Here is a 21,434-nt window from a genome sequence, read left to right on the forward strand (position 1 = left end):
CCAGAAAACCTGGAGCACTGATTTTTCTAGGTTTAAGGGGCAGTCATTCCAGTGAGTCCCATTGTCCCCAGGGCAGCACTGCCTGTGTCCCATCGGGTGCTCATGTCTGAATTGTTGGCACAGAGGCCGACCCCCTCTCGTGGCTCTGCCCCTAACCTCTCAAAGTTGTTTTAACTTCCTCACCGTTCCTGAAGTAGGGCTCCCCCCTTCCTCTGTCATCCTTTCAAGTGCTGGTGGAGTTTTCTCCCATATCCCATATCCCCCAGGGTCTGGAGAGTAAGACTAATCTCCTTTCTCTTCATCGTTGCCTCCACCTTCTCTCTTTTCTCCCTCAAAAAATGCCAGTCCCTTTAAAGCCAGGTCCAACTCTACACTTCCACGTGCTCATTCCTTGTTGCCATTATCACCAGTGACTTCACCAGGTGTTCCAACGCATTATCGTAGAGACATCACATCCAGGTGGAGACCTGACCCACCCGGCACTCTGGCATCAAAGGTCCTTGACCTCAGTTCCAAAGAGCTTTCCTTCCATCCCACGCTGGCCTCCCATTCATTCGTGGTTCCTGCGCCAGCAGCAGCAGCATCTGGGAGCCTGTTAGAAATGTAACTTCTCAGGCCCCACTTCTACTGAATCAGAAATTTTGAGGGTGGGCCCAGCAATGTTTCCACAGGCCCTCCAGGTCCTTGCAATGCACACAGAGTTTGAGAGCCATGCCCTGGGCTTGCTATCAAGCATTTCTGTACTATTACCACCTCTCCCAGCTCACTTATGCTAATACCTGCACTCCAACTGGCCACCAGCCTTATTGAGATTTGCAACCTGTTGATCTCATTTAAAAAAAAAAAACATCTGGCACCTCATTTATATCTCCTTATCCTTATTCACAGCCCAGCACTCTTGCTGTTTCCTTGCCATGACCCTGACCTTTGCACCCCTCTCTCCCTCTAACTACAGTACTCACTTGGAAAAACCTGACCCTGGCTAAAGCCAACCACTGTGTGCTAATACCTCACTTGCACCCAGGAGGCTGAACACAGTTGGAGAAAATCATATAATCACACTGGCTGTACGCACATCTAGTAACTGCTTCCTCTTCTCTGCCGACTTCACTCTCCCCCTCCCTAAGAGGACTGTTCCATAACACTTGCCACCCTCAAACCTGCCACTCACTCCTGCACTCAGCTGATGCCCTTGTCACAGCTTCATTTCAAAGAAACAGATACAGCACACAGCCACCTCATCTTCCCTCCAGATGCACTTCTCTGCATCTGGACCACAAGCCCTCCTCTTCCTGGTTCGGCGGAAGCAGCGCCCCTTCCCCACTTCGCCCGTCAGGTCCTCCACTTGTTTTCTAGGGCTCAGCTCTCTGCTCAAGCTCATGCACTTCCTTCCCACAATGATTCCTTTCTCTTTTGCATCCTCAGTTTTTCCTTCGCTAATGGATCATTCCCATCTGAAGACATGCTTTAATATCACCTTTATTAAAACAAAATAAACAAAGATCCTGCCTTGACCCCATGTTCAGGGTCCCATTACTTCTTGCATGGGTCTACACTTTTTACCTTTATAGGTCATAAGATAAATATGGAAAAATAGTACATAAGTAAATATTTAAAATATTTTATCACTCGTTGGTATAAAGATGAATATAATCCAGTCCAGTCCAGACTGGATTAAACTTACTCTTTTGATTTTGAAAGAAATTAAAATATTACTTAAAAGAAATAAAAAATATTGTGGGCCCGAGGCACTCTGGATCCCTGGATCCATTGGCTCAGTCCACATCCCCCTGCACTTATTGTTCTAATTTTTGCTTCTCTTACGACAAAACCCTTTGTGGCAGATGTATTTTCCAACAATAGTACAGCAATAGATCTAGTCTCATGTGTTCTTCTCATCAAGGTGGGAGTCTCTCTCTCCTTCTTTTCAACCTGGATGGGACTTTGTGGCTACCTCATTGAGGAGAATGGGCAGAAGTGACACCATGTGATTTCCAAGGCTAGGTCATCAAAGGTGATAGGGTTTCTGCCTGGCTCTCTCAGGACTTGCCCTTGGAACCCAGATGCCGTTGTGAGGAAGCCCAGGGTTCTGGATGACAGCCAGCATCAACCTTCAGAAATGTGGGTGAGTGAGTGACTCCAACCCCAGCCTTCTAACCACCCCAACTGACACCAAATGGAGCAATGTCCCCGCAGAGCCCTGACCAAATTGCAGATTAGTGCTCAAAGTAAATGTCTCCATTTTAAGCCACTAAATCTTGGGTATTTTTTAAAGGTAGCAATAAATAACTGAACACTCTCAAATCTGTTTTGCAACCTCATCTTTCTTTCTTATTCTCTCCTCAGCTTACTCCAACTGGATGCTCACCCCATGAAAAAGGCTTACACAGTGGTCACCAATGACCTACTTCTCTTACTCAACTTGGAGCAGAGTCATCATAGTTCACCAAGTGAATTCTTTCTCCAAATACTCTAGGTTTCAAGGACCCACACTCCTCTGATTTCACTCTAACCTCAATGATTGCTCACCTCCTTCACTAGTAGTACCTTCTCCATTTTACCAAAACTCTACATACTCGGGGCTTCCTAGACTTGTCCTTGGTACTCTTCTCTTGCCTATCTACACCGTCCCTAGATGAACTTACTCATCCCCCAACATTACATAACATTTGTAGGCTCATAGCTTCCGAATTTACATCTTCAGCCTGGACCGCTCTCCAGAACTCCAGGTTTGTGAACATAGTTGCCTATCGGACATCTATACTCAGATCACAAACTTAGCAAGGCCAAGGCCAAAGCCAAACTACTGATTTCCTTCTCAAATCCATTCTCAACCTTCTTCCATCTCAGTAATGGCATCACCATTTATCCAGTTGCTTAGGTCAAAAATTAGGAGTCATCCTTTAACCATCTTAGATCTCATTTCAATTTATTAGTAAGTCAGTCCATCAGCTCCACTTCCAAATTATATTCTGAATTCAACTACTTCTCATCACCTCCACTACTGCAACTCTAGTCCAGACCATAGCCTCTCACCTGGTCCACCCTAGAAGGTCCTAACTGGTCTTCCTGCCCCCTCTTGCCAACCCTCTCCTTACAGTCCACATCTAGCAGCCAGAGTAGTGTGTTCTAAGGCACAAATCAGAGCGTATCACTCTTCTCCAAACTCTCCTACGGCTTCCCATTCACACTCAGAGTCCACACTCCTTCCAACAGCTGTGATGCATTACATGATCTAGCCCCTGCTGCTTTTAGTTTTTAATGCTCACCTGAGGGCATGCTTGATTTTTAGAGAGGAGAGGAACATCAATGTAAGAGAGAAACATCAACTGGTTGCCTCGCGCACATGCCTGACTGTGGACCTAACCCGGAACCTAGGCATGTGCCCTGACCAGGAATCGAAACAGCAAACTTTTCGTTTACAGGACAATGCTCCAACCAACTAAGCCAGCAGATCAGGGCTGCCTGCTCGTCTTCATGTTCCTCTATCCTCGTTGGCAGACACACCAAGCTCACTGGGTCTTAGCACTGATTGGTCCTGCTGCTTGGACTACTCTCCCTGCAAGTCTTCACATGGCTGCCTCCTTTCTTCCCATTCTCCCCTCCTCAGAAAGAACTTTCCCAACCCTGCCTCAAAAGCCACTCAAGTAATTTTAACATTATCCTACTTCATTTTCTTCAGTTTAACTGCAGCTGAAACTATCTTAACTTTTCCCTTATGAGGTCTTCCCCATAAAGTCTAAGGTCCTTGAGGAGAGGGACTTCACCAACAGACAACTGCAGACAGAATTCCCCGTGCCTAGGACAGTGCTTGGCACATACAAGGAACTCAAATATGATACAGTACTCGTTGTGTACCTGCGCAAAGTGCATGACACATGGTCAGTGCTGAAATAATGGGAGCTATTATTTCTTAATTTTGTAAGACAACTCTTCTTGACTCCTTTGAGAGTGCCTGGGTTAGCATACATTTATTGATGTGAAAGATTATGGTTAGAACTAGAAGAGGCCTTGAAGATCAGCAATTTTCAACCTTTTCCCCGTCTCACCATATCCTGAAGACGTGCCCATCAGCTGCTGTGGCTCTGAACCTACAGTGACTCAACTGGCTCGGTGTGAACATGGCGTCATCCCTGTCCATCTCTTCATATATATCGGTATTTAAACAGCACTGAGGCGTGAATGAAATGTTACTTGATTTAGCCTCTGGCTAAGGAATCTAAAATTCAATTGGCTTTTGATGTGGGTCAGTTGCCCATGACCTGCCCCATAAATACCGCTGAGCTGTTGGAAGTATAAATATATCATTTTAAAGAGGATTAGGACTCCATAGAGAGAAATGATAGCTCGAAGTGAGTAACAATAGTAAGGATTTAAGGAGGGCAGGGTTAGGAATTGAGCAGGGATTTGCAGAGAACCCTGGGGATCTCAGGCAGTCAGCCAGAAGCCTGGCTCCAGATCTACATCTAAGGAGCAGAAAGGCCTGCCCAAAGCCCTACTGTAAATGACCTCCATGCCAGTGTTCTCGTGACCCAGCAGGACCCTCCTTGATGCAGCCTAAACTGGTGTTGTTCCTTCGCATTGGGACCTCGAGACCACAGGGATTGCAGTGTGTGTTATAGCTCTTGTCCTTATTCAGGTTACCTTTACATCTTTTATCCCTTAGATTCCCCCCCCCCCCCCCCCGCCCCAGTCAACCATTTTACTTCTAAGCTTTAGGGGAAATAAGTACATCTTGTCAAGTGAAAGGGGAAATAAACCTCGATTCAAGGTCTGAATATTCAGAGCACCTCTTACTCTTTAAAATGTAGGTTCTGGGACTGTCCCTGTCACTGATCTGAACACATAAAATCCAGTTTCACCCTTTTTGCCTCATCTTCAACTGTAAACTGAAAGGATGATAAATGGGAGAAGTCACAACTTGGTTTTCAGTCCTGAGAAATTGGGGTAATAATAGTAACTACTTTATTGGGTTGTTATCAAGATTAAATGAGAGGATCTGTAAATGACTGTAAAATACTTGGCATAATGTACCATGATTATATAATGCACATTATAGGTTTCATTTAAATTAAACTTCACAGTCACTCTAAGGTTAGCACTATCCTCATCTTGGAGATATTCTGCAGTCCTTCCCAGCTGGTTTTTAAACAGTGCACTGCACAAGCATCTGGAGTATCATAAAATTTGTACTCCAACTAGTGATAACTATGATTTGTTGAATGTCTATTTATCTACTCAGTACTATGAAATGTTTTATAAGTTATCTAACTTAATACTCCTACCTCAATGAGTAGGCATTATTTCCTACATTTTATTAATAAGAAAACTGAGGTCTGACAGGGTTAAATATCTTGCCCGAGTTTATTGCAGTTGATGGGTTTGAACTCCTATCTGACTCAGACTTGTCTGACTCCCAAGTCCATGTTTCTCTGCTCTGTCTGCTACTAATTAGTGTCGCAGTAAAACTAAATAATACAGTGTAGGAAAGGAGGAACCTGTAGCTGACAAATATAAATGTTACAAAATTAGACTCTTTGTTTAAAACAACTGTTTTATGTATTTACTGTGGCAGATATAATGTGGCCAAAGGAACATATAAGTAATTCTCTTCAAAAGCAGTGAAGCTAGGTACTGAACAAGTTTAATTCGTGGAGTCCTGTCAATATTTCTAAACAGACCATATTATTTTACTTAACATGATAAGAAAATATACTTCAGATCGGAGACAGCAACAGTGAACTCAGGGCTACACTTTAGTAAAAAAATCATCTCACTTCCTACCTGCATTCTGGTTCATTCTACCATCAGATCTCCTTGACTCTCTCCACCTTCACCTCCACCGTGGACAGAAAGTGTGACTTGGGCATTAATTCTAATTTTTAAAACATGCATTTTACTTGGGAGACCCAATTAAAAAACACCTTTCTCAGCCTATCAGGATAAAGAAATTACCTTGTTTATATCAAGAATTAAGCTTTGCCCTGGCCAGTGCGGCTAAACTGGCTGGAATGTCGTCCCATAAACCATAAGGTTGAGGGTTTGATTCCCGGCCAGGGTACATGCCTGGGTTGTGGGTTCAGTCCATGGTTGGGGCGTGTACAAAAGGCAACCAATGTTTCTCTCTGGCATCAATGTTTCTCTCCCTGTCTCCCCTTCCCTTCCTCTCTCTAAAATCAAGAAGCATGTCCTCAGGTAAAAATTTAAAAAAAGTAGGCTTCAAATATGCCAAATACTTTTGTCTAAGAAGTATCTCTAGTCTTTGTCATATTTGTAGTTTGTTTCCAAGTTTATCATAAAACCAAATTTTAATATATAATTTGAAGTGCTAAACTAAGTAATCTGTTTTACGAGTTAATTTAATATGAAACAGCTGGAAGTCAATGCATACCTTTCAAGAGCTCATAGGGAGTCACTGGGGCTAAGTATGCATAATCATCTTATTATATTACAGTGATTAATATTAGCTAAAAAACACACAAAAAAGCTGTATCTATTTTGAAAGAACTAATTCTTTTAAAGTAAAAATGGGTCACAAATTGCTACTTTGCTAGATATAATTACCATTATATTGCTCTTGTTTTATTGACTAATTCTAAAGCGTAAGATAAGCAGGCTTTAGGCATTTGTGAATGACATTCAAAAACTGACCTGCAAAGAGAATGAGGTCTTGGGGCACAGGACTGTAATTCTTTTCATGTTAATGACAGTAATATAAGTCTGATATATAAGCAGTATGCATTCAAACACCGACATCTGATAGGTTGGAAAAAGAGCATAGGAATTCCAGTATAAGGCGGGAAAAACTGAGAAGTCGTAACTACTCCAAAGATGTGAAGAAAACCACAAAAGATGAGGCCCTGATTCTGCTGAAAAAAGGAAACTAATCACTCCCTGGGGCTTGATACATCAACAGTTCCAGCCCATTGTAGTCCTGCCTCTTTCAGGGCTTTACCTACTATTTAATTTCACAGAAAAGTAGACGTCTTCAAACAAAAAGAGTACCATTTACCCAAAGAAAGAGGCTTCTTATCAGGGAGGAACTTAATAAGGAAAATATTTTCTATGCCTTGCACAATTTTCAAAAGCCATTATTTCTAATCATTTTTTGGTATTTACTACAGTGCTGGGCACAAAGTTAACAAAATAAAAGCCTGTTGAGTGAATGAATCACAGGATAAGTGAAATAATGGCAGTAATTTCTTGAGAGCTTAAATTCCATCATAGTGACTCTTTCAGGCAGCCCCACAAGGGTTTGGAATGAAAGAGTTCAGTACATGCTATGAGTGTGCTTGGTCTGCTGCAGAGAACTTTTTTTTTCAAGAATGTAATGCTGAAATAAGGTACAATCTGGAGGTCATCATCCCCAAACGAGCATATGCCAGCCTAAACTAAAGTGAGTGTCAAAAACTTTAAATTGCTCAGTGTTAATAAGCAAAGGTTCCTTCTAGGAACCTAAAAAAAAAAAAAAAAGTGTGTTAGTAGTATTTCACACATTCACTTTCAGGTGAATGGTATGATATAAATTAAAACTAGAACTGAAGAGTAGAATAAAATGTAAATGGACTCTTTTGATGCATAGTCAAAAAATGGTTTACTCACATTTAAAATCACAACTGAAATGATGACATGTATAAAAGAACAGATAAAGTGGTTTTTTTACTATAGTCCACTGTATCCATACTGTTCCATCCCCTGCAGCACACTGATCAGGACACGTGGACTCAAAAGAGCAGTTACATTGACTTAAAATTGTCTCAAGGGGAAGCACTCTCAGCTCAGTCTACGTGGCTGGCCCAGCCGCATTTCAAGAGTCTGCACTAGTCTCTCTGAGGCTTTGTGACTTGCTCTCTTCTTTCTCCTCTGGTATCGTTTCCCAGATTGGCTCCTTGATGTGTTCTGGTAACCGTTCTAATTTTGTCTAAAAAGAGAAAAATAAACCTATAATAAAATGTGAACTTAATTATATTCTTTGGCCACAATTTTTTTCCTTAAGTCCTATTATTTTTTTCTTTTATCCCCCATATCTTTCTGTAGGGCTTTGAAACAGAAGAAAACTTGATGGTACATTAAACTCTGACATGTATAATCTATTTGATTCTCAATGATCACTAGGGACTGCCACCTAATGTGGTCCCCATGACTAGACAACTCCTGAGAGAGGGAGGCTTCAGAGGCTGTGGCCGCAGAGGCAGGATTCAATTGAGCAGCCACTACTGCACAGGGAGATGAAGACCCCAACCACTGCGGCAACCCGGCCTCCAGGTCTGCCACAGGCCTTCCCCTCCACGCAGTGGGTTGGGCCATCAAAAAGACCTGACTGCCAGTTTGATCTGTGAGCTGAACCCAGGTGACTGAAGGCTGCTTGTCCCCTCCCCCGTGTGTTGAATGTGTGTTTCACTTGTTCCCCCTGCTCCTAGAACCTGCTCCAAGGATACAGGCTTGATATGGAAATGTGGTACCGAGTCTACCTGGGCTGGGTACACGACTGACCCCAGTTAAGGATTCCTGGGTATGCAAATGAGCCCAGTTGGGCCTAAGCTTTTCAGATTTGGCAGGTGGGTGCAGAAATCTAATCATCTTGGCAGCCACCCAAGACAAACCTGGTAAGTTCCCTTGCTTATTAAATCTGCCACCTACCATTTGGAGTAGTCTACCTCTTTCTTCAGTTTCTCCTTGTCCTTTGGATCCGGGGTGGTTTTAGATTCCACCTGGGAAGCTCTTGAGAAGGTTGTGACCCAACACAGATCTACTCTCCAACAGAGATAGAAATTCAAGCCATACCTTTACAACTTCCATGGCAACTCCTTCAGGTAAGTTCCGCTGAATATATTCCAAGTAGACATCTGCTGTACTTCCAGTTAGATGTTTTAACTAAAATTTCAAACATGAAATTGGCTCATGCTATGCTGTTAGAGCAGAAACGTTTTAAGTTTTATTGGTAAAACTGGTAGAGCCTTTCCTTTACGAAATCTTACACAGAATTCTAATTTAAAAAAAGAGTAGATCCTCTGGTTGAACTGACTGGGGCAGGGCAGGCACGGCCTTGAATGAGGAGATGTTTCTGTTGGACATTGGCGCATAAAATTTTGGGTTTTTTTCCCCATTTAAATTTGGGACTACATTTTAGTCATATTTGTACCTACAATGCCTAGTACAGTGTTTCCAATGTAAAAGATGCACAAGCACTTGTTTTAATAACATTTGTCAATCATTTACTATGTGATGGAAGTGTTCTCACTGCTTTAGGTAAATATCTCATTTAATTCTCACACTAACCTAGATGGGTACCATTATTAATCTCATTCTACAGATGAAGGAATTGAGGCGCAGGACTTATTGCCTAATAAGTGCCTAGACCAGGACCTGGCTGTCTGACTCCAGAACCCATGCACTCCCTACCCACAGGACTATGCTGACCCGAGTAGATGCACAAGATGAATAGAAAATTTTAATGCTGCCCATCAGAGACACGGGAAATCAAGATAGCATGTGAAAAGAATTATTAGAACTGTGTGAAAATTTAACTAGAATTTTTGAAAAGCAAGCAAAATTATTCCAATGTTATCTTGTTGTATAAAAATTAGTCAGCATAATCTGTATTATTGAGTTAAAATATGAACTATTTCTAAAGGATGGTTTGAGTTTGATATACCTATCTGCCGCTTCCAAGAACACAATAGGACATTTTCTTTCTCTACAACTATTAGACATAAGCTGACTGAAAGAAAGTCAACCCAGGCAATGTTAAAGGAAAGCTATGCTAGTATAAAATTTGGGCATTTCAAAAATGCCTCAATGTCTGAAATAAACTCACCTCTAAACATCTGTAAAGTGTTCTCATTTCATACTGAACTCTGTGCTTCTTGTAAATATGCACTGATTTGAGAAGAGTGAATCGCTCTATTTTCCTTGGAGGTTCATGTCTGAAAATTAATGGTCAAACAACATACTTCAGCTAAGTGATGTTAAAACTTCAGTCAATGATATACAAGCATGATTCCACAATTTTGTAGGCAAGGCTCATTCTCAGTTATAGGCATTAACTACCATTTACAGACTTCACTGTCAGGACTGTCATCTATGCCATAACAACTGCTGTCACAAAGCTCAGGCCAAAAGAAACAACTCAGACAACAACACAAACACCTTTTCACAGACACAAAATGGAGCCCTGGCCTGCAAGCACATGCACATACACCTCCAGATTTTACAGCCCGAAGTCCTTACTGACCAAATATATGAACTGAGAAGATAACACCAGTGTGTTGGACACAGGTGTAATGTCTGCTGTGTATTTTAGGAAAACCTACAGATACATCGATAATCGCAAAACTACAGTCTGTTATGGAAAATGTGGGTCCTTCTGTTTTATTAAAAGGCAAGACTGGCAAAGTCCCAAATGGGCCTTGTTCTACATCAGGAGCAGGTGACAAGACAACTGGTGTAGTTATACTTGACCCTGCAGTGACTTCAGGGCCACATGAAGCTCACTTTGCTCAGGTGTTAAATTACTGGGTGAGTGGTATTTCTCGGTGCAGTTTTGAAACAATGAATGTATCAGCCAAAGATCATCAAATCAAAGAACCTAAAAGGATTGCTTATCCACCTAATTTGCCTCCCTGCCCCATGGAGGTCCCAGACACGAGTGATTCTTGGGTCTCCATACATCTATGAAATAGGTAGAGAAAGGATTTCCTCCATTTTCCTGGTTCACTCATTTCAGTATTTAAACATTCTAGGAGACAGGAAGGGATGATCCCGCGTAGGATGAAATGACAGAGCTACACCCTGCCTATCACAAGTTCTATCCCATGTTAAGAATTCAGACTTAGCTGGAATCAGCACCATTTTCCTGGCTGATCATGCTACAGCAGCTGACAGGTCAGATTAGGAAGTATCATACTTACACTTTAATAGAGATACCAAGTTCTTTAGCAGCAAGCACGGCAAAATATTCGTAACTGTCCAACACAGCCTTATCATGGCCTTTTACTAAAACTGACAGGCGCTTATATAATGTGTCTGGTTCATCAGAAATGGTTATCTATAACATTGAAATTAAAAAAAGTTTCATTTGTGGTTTCTCTAATATTCACAACTAAAATATTTAACATATCACCTTCAATTAAGCAACTTCAGAGTTTAATAATAAATGAGGAGAAAAATGCTAAGTAACATTTTAACGCTGCTAGCTTAAGTATCTAGGTACTAACACATTCAGATCTGCCCAATGACCCTTATAATCTGTTATTAAAATGCAGTTTGAATCAAAGCGACTTTCAAGGCAACCTACAAAGTCTCTAATGGAACCTTCTAACTTACTCTGCTACTTCTAGCTGAGTGACAATGGGCAAGTCATATAATCTCACTGCACTTTAGTTTTCTCATATAATAACACTGATGCTACAGCTCACAGCATTTCTTTAGGGAACAAGTAAGAAAATACAGATTAAAGTGTTTATAAATGATTAAACATTGATATATAAGGGTGAGCAATTACTATTCATATTCTTTATTAGGTTTTTTTCATGTGTATTTTGCCTGTCATAATAGGAAAATTACTCACTTCTAACTTCTAATTAAAATGTTACTGACACTGACTGTACATATAACTTCTGCCTCTTCTATCTTAATACAATGCTTAAAAATAATGGGTTTGACATTTCTTTCTTCCAAGAGGTGAATTACCTTCACTTCATTCATCCATTAAACCAGTAATTTATATACTAATCCAATGATTCAGGGTTAATTACTTTGCGCCTGAAAGGAGATCAGTTACCTAATCAGGAAGCTCTCAATTACCCCAAATAGGGTTTTTGGAGGGACAGAATATGCTGATATTCTATTGCAAAAGTTGGGGCACGAGGGAAGGACGAATACAGCTCTAAGATGTATTCTGACTCGTTCTATTGGGTTTTAAAGAAATTTTGAATCTGTTAAAAAGATTATATATCAAGAGATTACACATAAAAATTTGGATTTCAGTTTAGCTTGGAATATTTAGACAACCTGGCATGCCGAGGTCTGATTCCCACATGGCAATAGTGGCTAAAGTAAGTAGCAGCTGCCTTACTTGTCAAGGGTACAGTCTGTTATTGTGACCTGTCACCTCTCCTTACAGGCCTGGCCCATGCAGGCGCACCTATGCTTGGGACCCAGGGTGTACAGGTATTGTTATGGAAATATATCCAGTATCTACTAAGTGAAAAAATAAAGAAACAGCAGTATATTGTGTATAACACAATTCCATTTTGGCATGTATGTGCACAGATATGATGGTTACGTGACGATAAATTTCGAAAATGCCTGATTCATATTGAACTGTTAAAAAGGGTTATTTTTTAGGGGTGAAACTGAAAAAAAATTAGAATCTGTAAGGATTTCAAAAAAAATTACAAATCCTGGTGTTTATTTAAATGAAGTAAGGCTACATGGCTACCTCTGGATTTTACTTGTGCTAATACTCTTTCTCACTGTGAACAGTAAAGCACTGTCCAGGCCCAAGCTCAATGTCTTAAAATGAAAAAGACTTGACAGCTACAAGAAAAATTTTTTCTAAAACATATCAAGTATTCTGCATCATTCTGAGTGAAAAACAAAAGACTGCTCACTCCCCGAGTTATTTGGGGTAAATAATTTATTCCTTCAGTACTTACCCAGATACCCTGAAAGAGAACATGAGCACCAGGGACATCAGAATACTCTACTCAAGCACACTGTGCATTTTCCATTATCCCAGAACAAAATTTTTTTAGTTATAAAGTATTCGGGAAACAACCCCAAATGAAATAAGGAAAAGTTATTACTAATGTAGCTCCTTATGCCAAGAAATAGGGAGTACATACTGTAGGCTTAGTCAAATCCTTGGGAACATCAACGTGTAGGTGTGAAAACTGTACCCACTTCATACTGGTACTGCTGTGTGAAGGGAAAAAGGAGAAACCTAAGTAAAAGAGTACAACAGCCCATTTTCTTGTTCGATTTAACACATCTAATTACATACTTACAGAAGAAAGCCACCGTTTTTGGATGTACTGATCTTAGAACTGTTTATAGAAAAATCCCTTGAACCCTTAAAAAAAAGGGGGGGAACATGTTAAAGTCAATCACCAAACCATTTAGTTTCCATGAAAAAAATTAAAACATGCACACTGCTCTGAATAAAGGGCTATCTCACCCTCAGCTGGTGTGGCTCATTCCATATACCAAAGGATTGTGGGTTTGATCCCCAGTTGGGGCACTACGGGAGGAAACTAATCAATGCTTCTCTCTCACATTGATGTTACTCTCTCTCAAATTAATAAACATATGTTTTTTTAAAAAGGGGCTATCTCATTATCTCAGAAGATAGTGAGATAACTAAATGCCAAATTAGATCTCATTTTTTTAAAAAAGATAACAATGGAAGAATTGATAATTAAAAAGGACTTTCAAGATACTACAGAATCTATGTATTTTAAAGATTAGAAGAACTTTTTTTAAAACAAGCAATTCTCACATTAAAATAAACAGTTATAAATTAAATTTGAGCCCTGGCTGGTGTGGCTCAGTGGATGGAGTGCCAATCTGTGAACCAAAGGGTCACTGGTTCGATTCCCAGACAGGGCACATGCCTGAGTTGCGGGCTAGGACCTCAGTTGGGGCATGCAAGAGGCAACCACACATTGATGTTTCTCTCCTTTTCTTCCTTCCTTCCTTCCTTCCTTACTCTCTCTAAAAATAAATTAAAAAAAATTTTTTTGAGGGCATCAAAGAAAAAAATGTGGCTTAATTTTCCCGTTATTTTTACAAATTAAATGTACTTCAATATAATACTTATTTGCCTCAATATTTTTGAGCAATACAAGTGTTTATAATTTAATTGATTAAGAATTGAAATAACAATTCTAAAGTACCATTCTTTTGAAGCTTTCATACATCTTTTCCAGCATATATTGCTGGGTCTGGCTGGGATAAATAAGCTGAAAAACACATGAAATGTACACCCATTTCCACCACTACTGTCCCACAGAATGCAACACTCCAGCCTTTCCAAATCCTTTACCATCAGCTCCCCCTAGTGGATCAAAACTTCTGATTGTAGAAAACTTATGGTACTATATGTAGTTTACCACCTGTTTTTCCTTTAAGCTTTCCTGAGACATACAAGGTCTGTCCAGAAGGTATCCAGTCATGTAATATGAAAAAGAGACATTTATTAAAGAAGATACAAGATGCAAGAAGCACTGTACATAAGACAATGGCGCCTCAGTCCCCTTCAAAGTAGGCACCCTGGGACCTCACACAGTTCTCCCAGTCGCCATCACCTGTCCCATCGTATTTTCCTGAATCTCATCAATGGTCTGAGATCACTTCCCTTTCAAAGATGATTTTAGTTTTGGGAGGCCAGAAGTCGCAAGGCACCAAATCTGGGCTGTAGTGGGGCTGAGTCACCTGGGTGATTTGATATTTTGCCAAAAAACTCTGCACGAGACATGATGCATGAGCAGGCGTGTTGTCGTGATGAAGCTGCCAATCATCAGATGCCCATAGCTGCGGCCTTCTGAATCATGAGAATAGTTTCCATGGAGGAATGTTCAAGCTTAATGCAAATGTGATGCAGATTCGTTGCTCTACTTAGTCATTTTGAATGAGACGGACACAGTACACATGCTCACTCAAAGGCATCTACTGCCCCCAGTGAGGTTGTCACTGTTCATGCATGTGCATTCCGGTCCACTCTCCTTGGCTGCCAGATTACACGGATGTTGCACAAACCGTTCTCCATATATTAGATAATGGCTGGACTTTTTCGGGACAGACCTCATAAATGTGTAACCTGAGAAAGTGGAAGCATGACAGGATCCTTAAAAATACGTCGAAGATAACTGTTTAGTACAAGTGAAGCTTAATTAAAGCAACTGAGGGTCACCTTAGTATGTTTAAAAAGCCTACTGTTAGTTTACTGTTCTCTTTTTACTCAAGAAGGAGGCAAACTAAAACTTTCAGTCTCCCTTGGGTCAAGGGAAAAACAAAAAGAGGAGGAAAGCAAGTACAATAAAAGGTAGGAAGAGGCAAATGCCATTCTTCATGCATAATCACACAGAAAACTTCCCACATTTCTGCTATTGACTCCAACAATCTAGTTGTGCCAAAGGACCATAGGTCTAAAGGCATATACTTGCCGACCATATTCCCCCAGTATAAACCTCTGCTTTTAAAAGTTGGAGACTAAGTGCTGTTACAGCCACAAATCAACTCTGAGTTCTTAAAGTGTTTTTGCTTTTTTTAAAATTACTGATTTGCGAGACAGGGAGGAGGTGGGGAGAAAAATATCAAATTGCTGTTCCACTTATTTATGCATTCATTGGTTGATTTTTGTATGTGCTGTGACCGGGGATCTAACCAGCAATCTTGGTGCGTCAGGATGATGCTCTAACCCACTGAACTAACGGGCCAGGGCAAGAAGTTCTTAAAATATTCTTTTTGAGGGGATTGAAGGGTATCTGGGTTTAGTGTCTTAGTCCAAAATTTCAACCTCTAACACCATCTGACTTTTTTAAAGAACAGTGATTCTCAAGAGTGTGCTCTGGGGAGCCCCTGAAACTCTCAGCGGGGCTCAAAGATTGAAACTACTTTCATAATACACTAAGGCTTTATCTGCAACTTTTCCACTCTCACTCTCTTAGAGTGACGTTTTCCGGAGGTTGCAAGATGTGTGATATGAATACAGAAGCAGATATGAAAATCCAGCTGTCTTCTATTAAGCCAGACATTAAAGAGATTTGCAAAAACGTAAAACACTGCCAATCTTCTCATTAAATTTGCTTTGAAAACTTAACTACTTGCCATAAAAATGTTAATTATGTTAACATGTTATGGGTTTATTTGTGGTTATTTAAAAATAAGCATTTTAAATATTATCAGTTTTATTTTCTATGAGCTAAATAGCGATAACTAAAATCCACGAAAACAAAAGTTCTTTGGCGTCCTCAACCATTTTTAGAGTGTAAACAGGGTGCTGAGGCCAAAACACTTGAAAACCTTGCCTAAGTTTTTGCTGCTTCTCCAAAGAACCACGCAGAGAGTATTTTATCCACTCCTCTGACTTCGGTGACTCTCATCTAAATCTCAGAAGCCCTGTACAGGAGGACAGTATCTCAATTTAATTCCGTGGGAAGAATCCGAGATCTTGTGCCAGCTCGGCCCCTCGTTTTCTCGAGGCAAATTTCCTGTCTTCTGAGCCTCGGTTTTTTTTTGCAAACGTGAAGGGGGTGGGGCGGGATAGGGGTTGGCACACATAATGTTCAATATTTTTCCCAGGTCTATCATTCTTTTTGTTCCTGTCTTTGCCCTGACTTATGTTTTATAGCATGAGAGAACTCGAGATAAAAGCAGCCCCTTTCTTACCACCTTCCTGCAAACAACTAAAGGTGCGGAATAAAATCGGGGAAGGCTCCTGATGGCCAGAACGACGGCTGGCAGCAAGACTTAGTGGCAACAGTCCCTGTCGGCCCGCCTAGTTCCCCCAGCCTGCCCGGTACCTGCCTGCCAGAGACGCCGGCACACGGCCCAAAACACTGTTCGCGCCGCCATTTTGCCGCTTAGCCTCCCAGGATCGCTTCCGGGTCACAGTGCGTGCTCAGACCATAGAGTTCCGCAAAAGGACAGAGTAGATTCTTGTGTTCCGGCACAGGGACAACCATAGAGAAAGAAAAGGGTGGGACTGAGTATCCAGTTGGCTTCCCGTGGGCTACGGGCCCGGTGCCCTACCTTGACAAAGTTCTTTCAGGCCATGTATAGGTAGTTACCAAGGCGCAGCAAATGCTTTTTTGTACAAGTCGTGTTTGTCGTCTGTGGTTCCTGTTTTGTCGGAGGCAAACATAAACACGTGCTTGGAAAAAATACATTGGCAGCGGTTATCTCTGGGTAGTGGATAATGGTTGATTTGTCTGTTATTTTTTTTTTTAATGTTTTTTATTGATTATATTGTTACAACAGTTCCAATTTTCTCCCCCTTGTTCCCCTCCACCCAGCACCCCCCTCCCCCAGCAATCCCCCCCAAGTCCATACCCCTGGTTCGTAAAAATTAACTATCCCCCCCTCTCAAATATTAGGACCCTTTGTAATCTTGTAAAGGACAATGGGCGAAGGTCTCAAGCTCCTCTGCTGCTTCAAGCTGGACATGGTCGTCGTCCTACCTACCCTTGGGTCCAGAAAACCCTAATAAGAGTGGGGGTGTGGAGGGGAGGGTGGCCTTCCCACATGGGGAAGGATATTGCAGACTCCAGGTCAGTTGGCTGCCTCCGGTCAACGGCGTGCTTGGTTTAACAGGCTGGTGTCCTTGTTGTGTTCTGGGGGCAACAGATTTTGCGAAAAGGGTTAAAAGACATCATTCAATCCATAACTACTAGATGACAAAAGGCAGGGATTAATTTTTCAATGTTCCATATTAGGGGAAAAAAAAAAAAAAAAAAAGGCTTCTTTGTAAGAAGGTGTGCTAGGCACATCTCGCCTGTCCAAAACCCTTTTGCCCACTATACTTAGTTTGGGCTGAGGTAAATAGTTTAGGTTTTTCCCCCTCTCAGACCTCTGGGCCTTTTCTGTCCAAGCCATTAGGATAGAAAAGAGAAACCCGTTTTAAAGTGAAGCCCACAGACCACCCCATTCTTCCCCAACCCAGCCATTTAGTTCAGCCAAACCGTTGAGTCTCAGGAGGCAGCGCTGCAGAGAGGATTAAGTGAGGCTTATGCGTACAGATAATCACTCAGGTAATGCGATCATAGGCTTATGTCCTTTGAAAACAAAAAACATGTGTTAATTTATGTAACATAACCCGCAGACAAGTCTCTAAATCTGGAGAAGAAACTTTTAAGACGGCTAGTTGCCCTGTTTTATACTCTACTACTGATCATTGTGATTTTCCTTGAATAATAATTTTTCTCCCTAAGGTTACCCTCCTTGTCTTTAAAGGGACTACATTAAGTCCATTTTTAATTTATCCTGTTCGTTTGCATAAACATAACAAGAGCAGCAAATGATCACTTATGATCTTTAGTTCTGCTTTGCTGGAACTTACCCAAGGAATATTTGGGGTGACCTTCAGTCTGTTCTTCAGGGCACAGAAGCTGTGCCACATATCTGGCATTCATCCTTGCCTGTACACACCTGTTTTTTCCAAGTCTTTCTGGTCTTTCCTTGTGCCTTAAGGTCCCTTCTAGCCATCTTTCAGGAAAACAACCTTCGTTCCTTCCCTGGAAAGATTGCTGTGGACCACACAACCAACCATGGTACCAGGCCTTTTATCTCACGGGCTTTTATTACCTTTGAAAGTCATTCCCAGTTCCTCAGGGCTTTCTGGTAACAATCTGAGCCCAAGTATGTTTCCTTTAGGCTTGACATTCCAGTCAAAGACTTGGTCAAAAAAAAAAAAAAAAAAAAAGAACCTCTGTTGACAACTGGTCTTATTAGTTCTATGCAAAGGAACTTATGTCATTACTTACTTGTTTAGAATGCCAAACTCTGGAGGGATCAAGTAGGGAGAAAAATATACAACGTGAAGGAAAATCTTTGTCCTAATATTCACTGAACTGGCATTTCCATTCTTCATATTTTCATTTTTCCCCCACTAAAAAATTTTTGTTTGTTTTTCCATTACAGTTGTCTCACTTTTTTAGCCCTCTTGTTTCCCTGTATCCTGCCCCTCCCCTCCCCCACATTTAGTCCCCACTCAGTTGCACCTGTCTGTGGGTCATTCATATATATATATATTTTTTTTAACTTGACCCATCCCCTTACACCTTTCTTTTCCTCCCCCCCGCCCCCCTTGTTACTGTTAGTCTACTTCTTGTTTACATACCTCTGGTTCAATTTTGCTCATTTGTTTGTGTTGTTCATTAGTTTCCTGTAATAGGTGACAGCATAAGGTATTTTTCTTTTGTTGCCTGGCTTATTTCACTAAGCATAATTTTCTCTAGTTCCATCCATGTTGTTGCAAATGGTAGAAGTTCCTTCTTTCTTTCTGCTACATAGAATTCCATTGTGTAAATGTACCACAGTTTTTTGATCCACTCATCTACAGATGGGCATTTAGGTTGTTTCCAGCACTTGGCTATTGTAAATAGTGCTGCTATGAACATTGGAGTGCATAGGTTCTTTTGAATTGGTGTTTCGGGATTTTTTGGATATAATCCTAGCAATGGAATTGCTGGTTCAAAAGGCAGTTCCATTTTTAGTTTTTTAAGGAAATTCCAAACTGTTTTCCACAGTGGCTGCACCAATCTGCATTCCCACCAGCAATGCACCAGGGTTCCCGTTTCTCCGCATCCTCTCCAGCACAAGTTGTTTGTTGATTTGTTGATGATTGCCATTTTGACTGGTGTGAGGTGGTATCTCATTGTGGTTTTAATTTGCATCTCTCTGATGGCTAGTGATGTTGAGCATACTTTCATATGTCTATGGGCCCTCTGTATGTCTTCTTTGGAGAAGTGTTTGTTCAGGTCCTTTGCCCATTTTTTAATTGGGTTGTCTGTCTTCTTGGTGTTGAGTCGTATGAGTTCTTTATATATTTTGGAGATCAATCCCTTGTCTGAGATGTCATTGGCGAATATATTTTCCCATATGGTTGGTTTCCTTTGCATCTTGCTGATGTTTTCTTTAGCTGAGCAGAAACTTTTTAGTTTGATGTAGTCCCATTTGTTTATTCTTTCCTTTATTTCCCTTGCCTTAGGAGATATATCAGTGAAAATGTTGCTACGTGGGATATCTGAAATTTTCCTGCCTATTTTTTCCTCTAGGACTTTTATGGTGTCACGGCTTACATTTAAGTCTTTGATCCATTTTGAGTTTATTCTGGTGTATGGTGTGAGCTGGTGGTCTAGTTTCATTTTTTTGCATGTCCCTGTCCAGTTCTCCCAACACCATTTGTTGAAGAGGCTCTTTTCACTCCATTTGATGTTCTTTCCCCCTTTGTCAAATATTAGTTGACCATATGAACCTGGGCTTATTTCTGGGCTCTCTATTCTGTTCCATTGATCTATATGTCTGTTCTTATGCCAGTACTAGACTCTTCTGATTACCGTGGCCTTGTAGTATAGTTTGATATCGGGTATTGTGATTCCTCCTACTGTGTTCTGCCTCAAAATTGCTGTGGCTATTCGGGCTCTTTTTTGGTTCCATATAAATTTTTGAAGTATTTGTTCTAGGTCTGTGAAATATGTTGCTGGTATTTTAATAGGGATTGCATTGAATCTATAAATTGCTTTGGGTAGTATGGACATTTTAATGATGTTGATTCTTCCCATCCATGAGCATGGTATACGCTTCCATTTATTTGTATCTTCTTTAATTTCTTTCTTCAGTGTTATGTAGTTTTCTGTGTACAGGTCTTTTACCTCTTTGGTTAAGTTTATTCCTAGGTATTTTATTTTTCTTGTTGCTATGGTAAATGGGATTTTTCTTTCAGTTTCTATCTCTGAGTTTTTATTGTTGGTGTATAAAAATGCCTTTGATTTCTTAATATTGACTTTGTATCCTGCTATTTTGCCGAATTCACTTATTAGATTGAGTAGTTTTTTTGTGGAGTCTAAAGGATTTTCTATGTACACTATCATGTCATCTGCAAATAATGACAGTTTTACTTCCTCTTTTCCAATTTGGATGCCTTTTATTTCTCTTTCTTGTCTGATTGCTGTGGCTAGAACTTCCAAGACTATGTTGAATAGGAGTGGAGAGAGCGGACATCCTTGTCTTGTTCCTGATCTCAGGGGGAATGCTCTCAGTTTTTGCCCATTGAGTATGATGTTGGCTTCAGGTTTCTCATATATGGCCTTTTTTATGTTGAGGTATGCTCCCTCTATTCCCATTTTGCTGAGAGTTTTTATCATAAATGGGTGTTGTACTTTATCAAATGCTTTTTCCGCATCTATTGATATGATCATGTGGTTTTTGCCTTTCATTTTGTTTATGTGGTGTATCACGTTTATTGATTTGCGAATATTAAACCATCCTTGCATCCCTGGGATGAATCCTACTTGATCGTGGTGTATGATCTTTCTAATGTGTTGCTGGATCCGGTTTGCCAATATTTTGTTGAGGATTTTAGCATCTATGTTCATCAGCGATATTGGTCTGTAGTTTTCTTTCTTTGTTGTGTCTTGACCTGGTTTTGGAATTAGGGTTATACTGGCTTCATAGAACGAGTTTGGGAGTCTTCCCTCTTCTTGTATCTTTTGGAATAGTCTGAGGAGGATAGGAGTTAGTTCTTTCCTAAATGTTTTGTAGAATTCACTTGTGAAGCCATCTGGTCCTGGGCTTTTGTGTGCTGGGAGTTTTTTGATTACTGCTTCAATTTCGCTAGCTGTTATTGGTCTATTCAGACTTTCTGCTTCTTCTTGATTCAGTTTGGGCAGACTATAGTTTTCCAGGAATCTGTCCATTTCCTCTAGGTTGTC

The 21,434-nt window shown here is 40.7% G+C and overlaps 1 protein-coding gene across 3 annotated transcripts; it reads right to left on the minus strand.

Annotated features, from left to right (window-relative positions):
* Positions 1 to 7,577: 7,577 nt before the first annotated feature.
* On the minus strand, positions 7,578 to 16,604 carry MRPS10 (mitochondrial ribosomal protein S10). 3 transcript variants are annotated; one of them, XM_090280445.1, is made up of 7 exons: positions 16,531 to 16,604; positions 13,011 to 13,075; positions 12,849 to 12,918; positions 10,911 to 11,047; positions 9,818 to 9,926; positions 8,785 to 8,874; positions 7,578 to 7,921 (listed from the first exon to the last, which is right to left on the minus strand). In XM_090280445.1, the coding sequence occupies exons 1-7, from the start codon at positions 16,576 to 16,578 to the stop codon at positions 7,808 to 7,810; spliced, it is 633 nt and encodes a 210-aa protein (XP_090136571.1). In that variant the 5' UTR covers positions 16,579 to 16,604; the 3' UTR covers positions 7,578 to 7,807. The 3 variants fall into 3 exon arrangements, with proteins under 3 accessions (XP_090136571.1, XP_090136570.1, XP_090136572.1); XM_090280444.1 differs by having other exon boundaries at positions 12,849 to 12,921; XM_090280446.1 differs by having other exon boundaries at positions 12,849 to 12,921; positions 16,527 to 16,585.
* Between the last annotated feature and the right edge of the window lie 4,830 nt (positions 16,605 to 21,434).

Source organism: Furipterus horrens, unplaced genomic scaffold (genome assembly GCF_987537825.1).
Source record: "Furipterus horrens unplaced genomic scaffold, mFurHor1.1.pri manual_scaffold_6, whole genome shotgun sequence".
NCBI classification, from domain to species: domain Eukaryota; kingdom Metazoa; phylum Chordata; class Mammalia; order Chiroptera; family Furipteridae; genus Furipterus; species Furipterus horrens.

Excerpts from the sequence above, each read along its gene's own strand:
- MRPS10 (XM_090280444.1), bottom strand. The coding sequence starts at position 16,578 with ATGGCGGCGCGAACAGTGTTTTGGGCCGTGTGCCGGCGTCTCTGGCAG. Across the intron at positions 13,076-16,530 it reads TGTGCCGGCGTCTCTGGCAG|GGTTCAAGGGATTTTTCTAT; the intron begins GCAGGTACCGGG and ends CTTTTTTTTAAG. Across the intron at positions 8,875-9,817 it reads CACTTTACAGATGTTTAGAG|TTAAAACATCTAACTGGAAG; the intron begins GTGAGTTTATTT and ends TTGAAATTTTAG.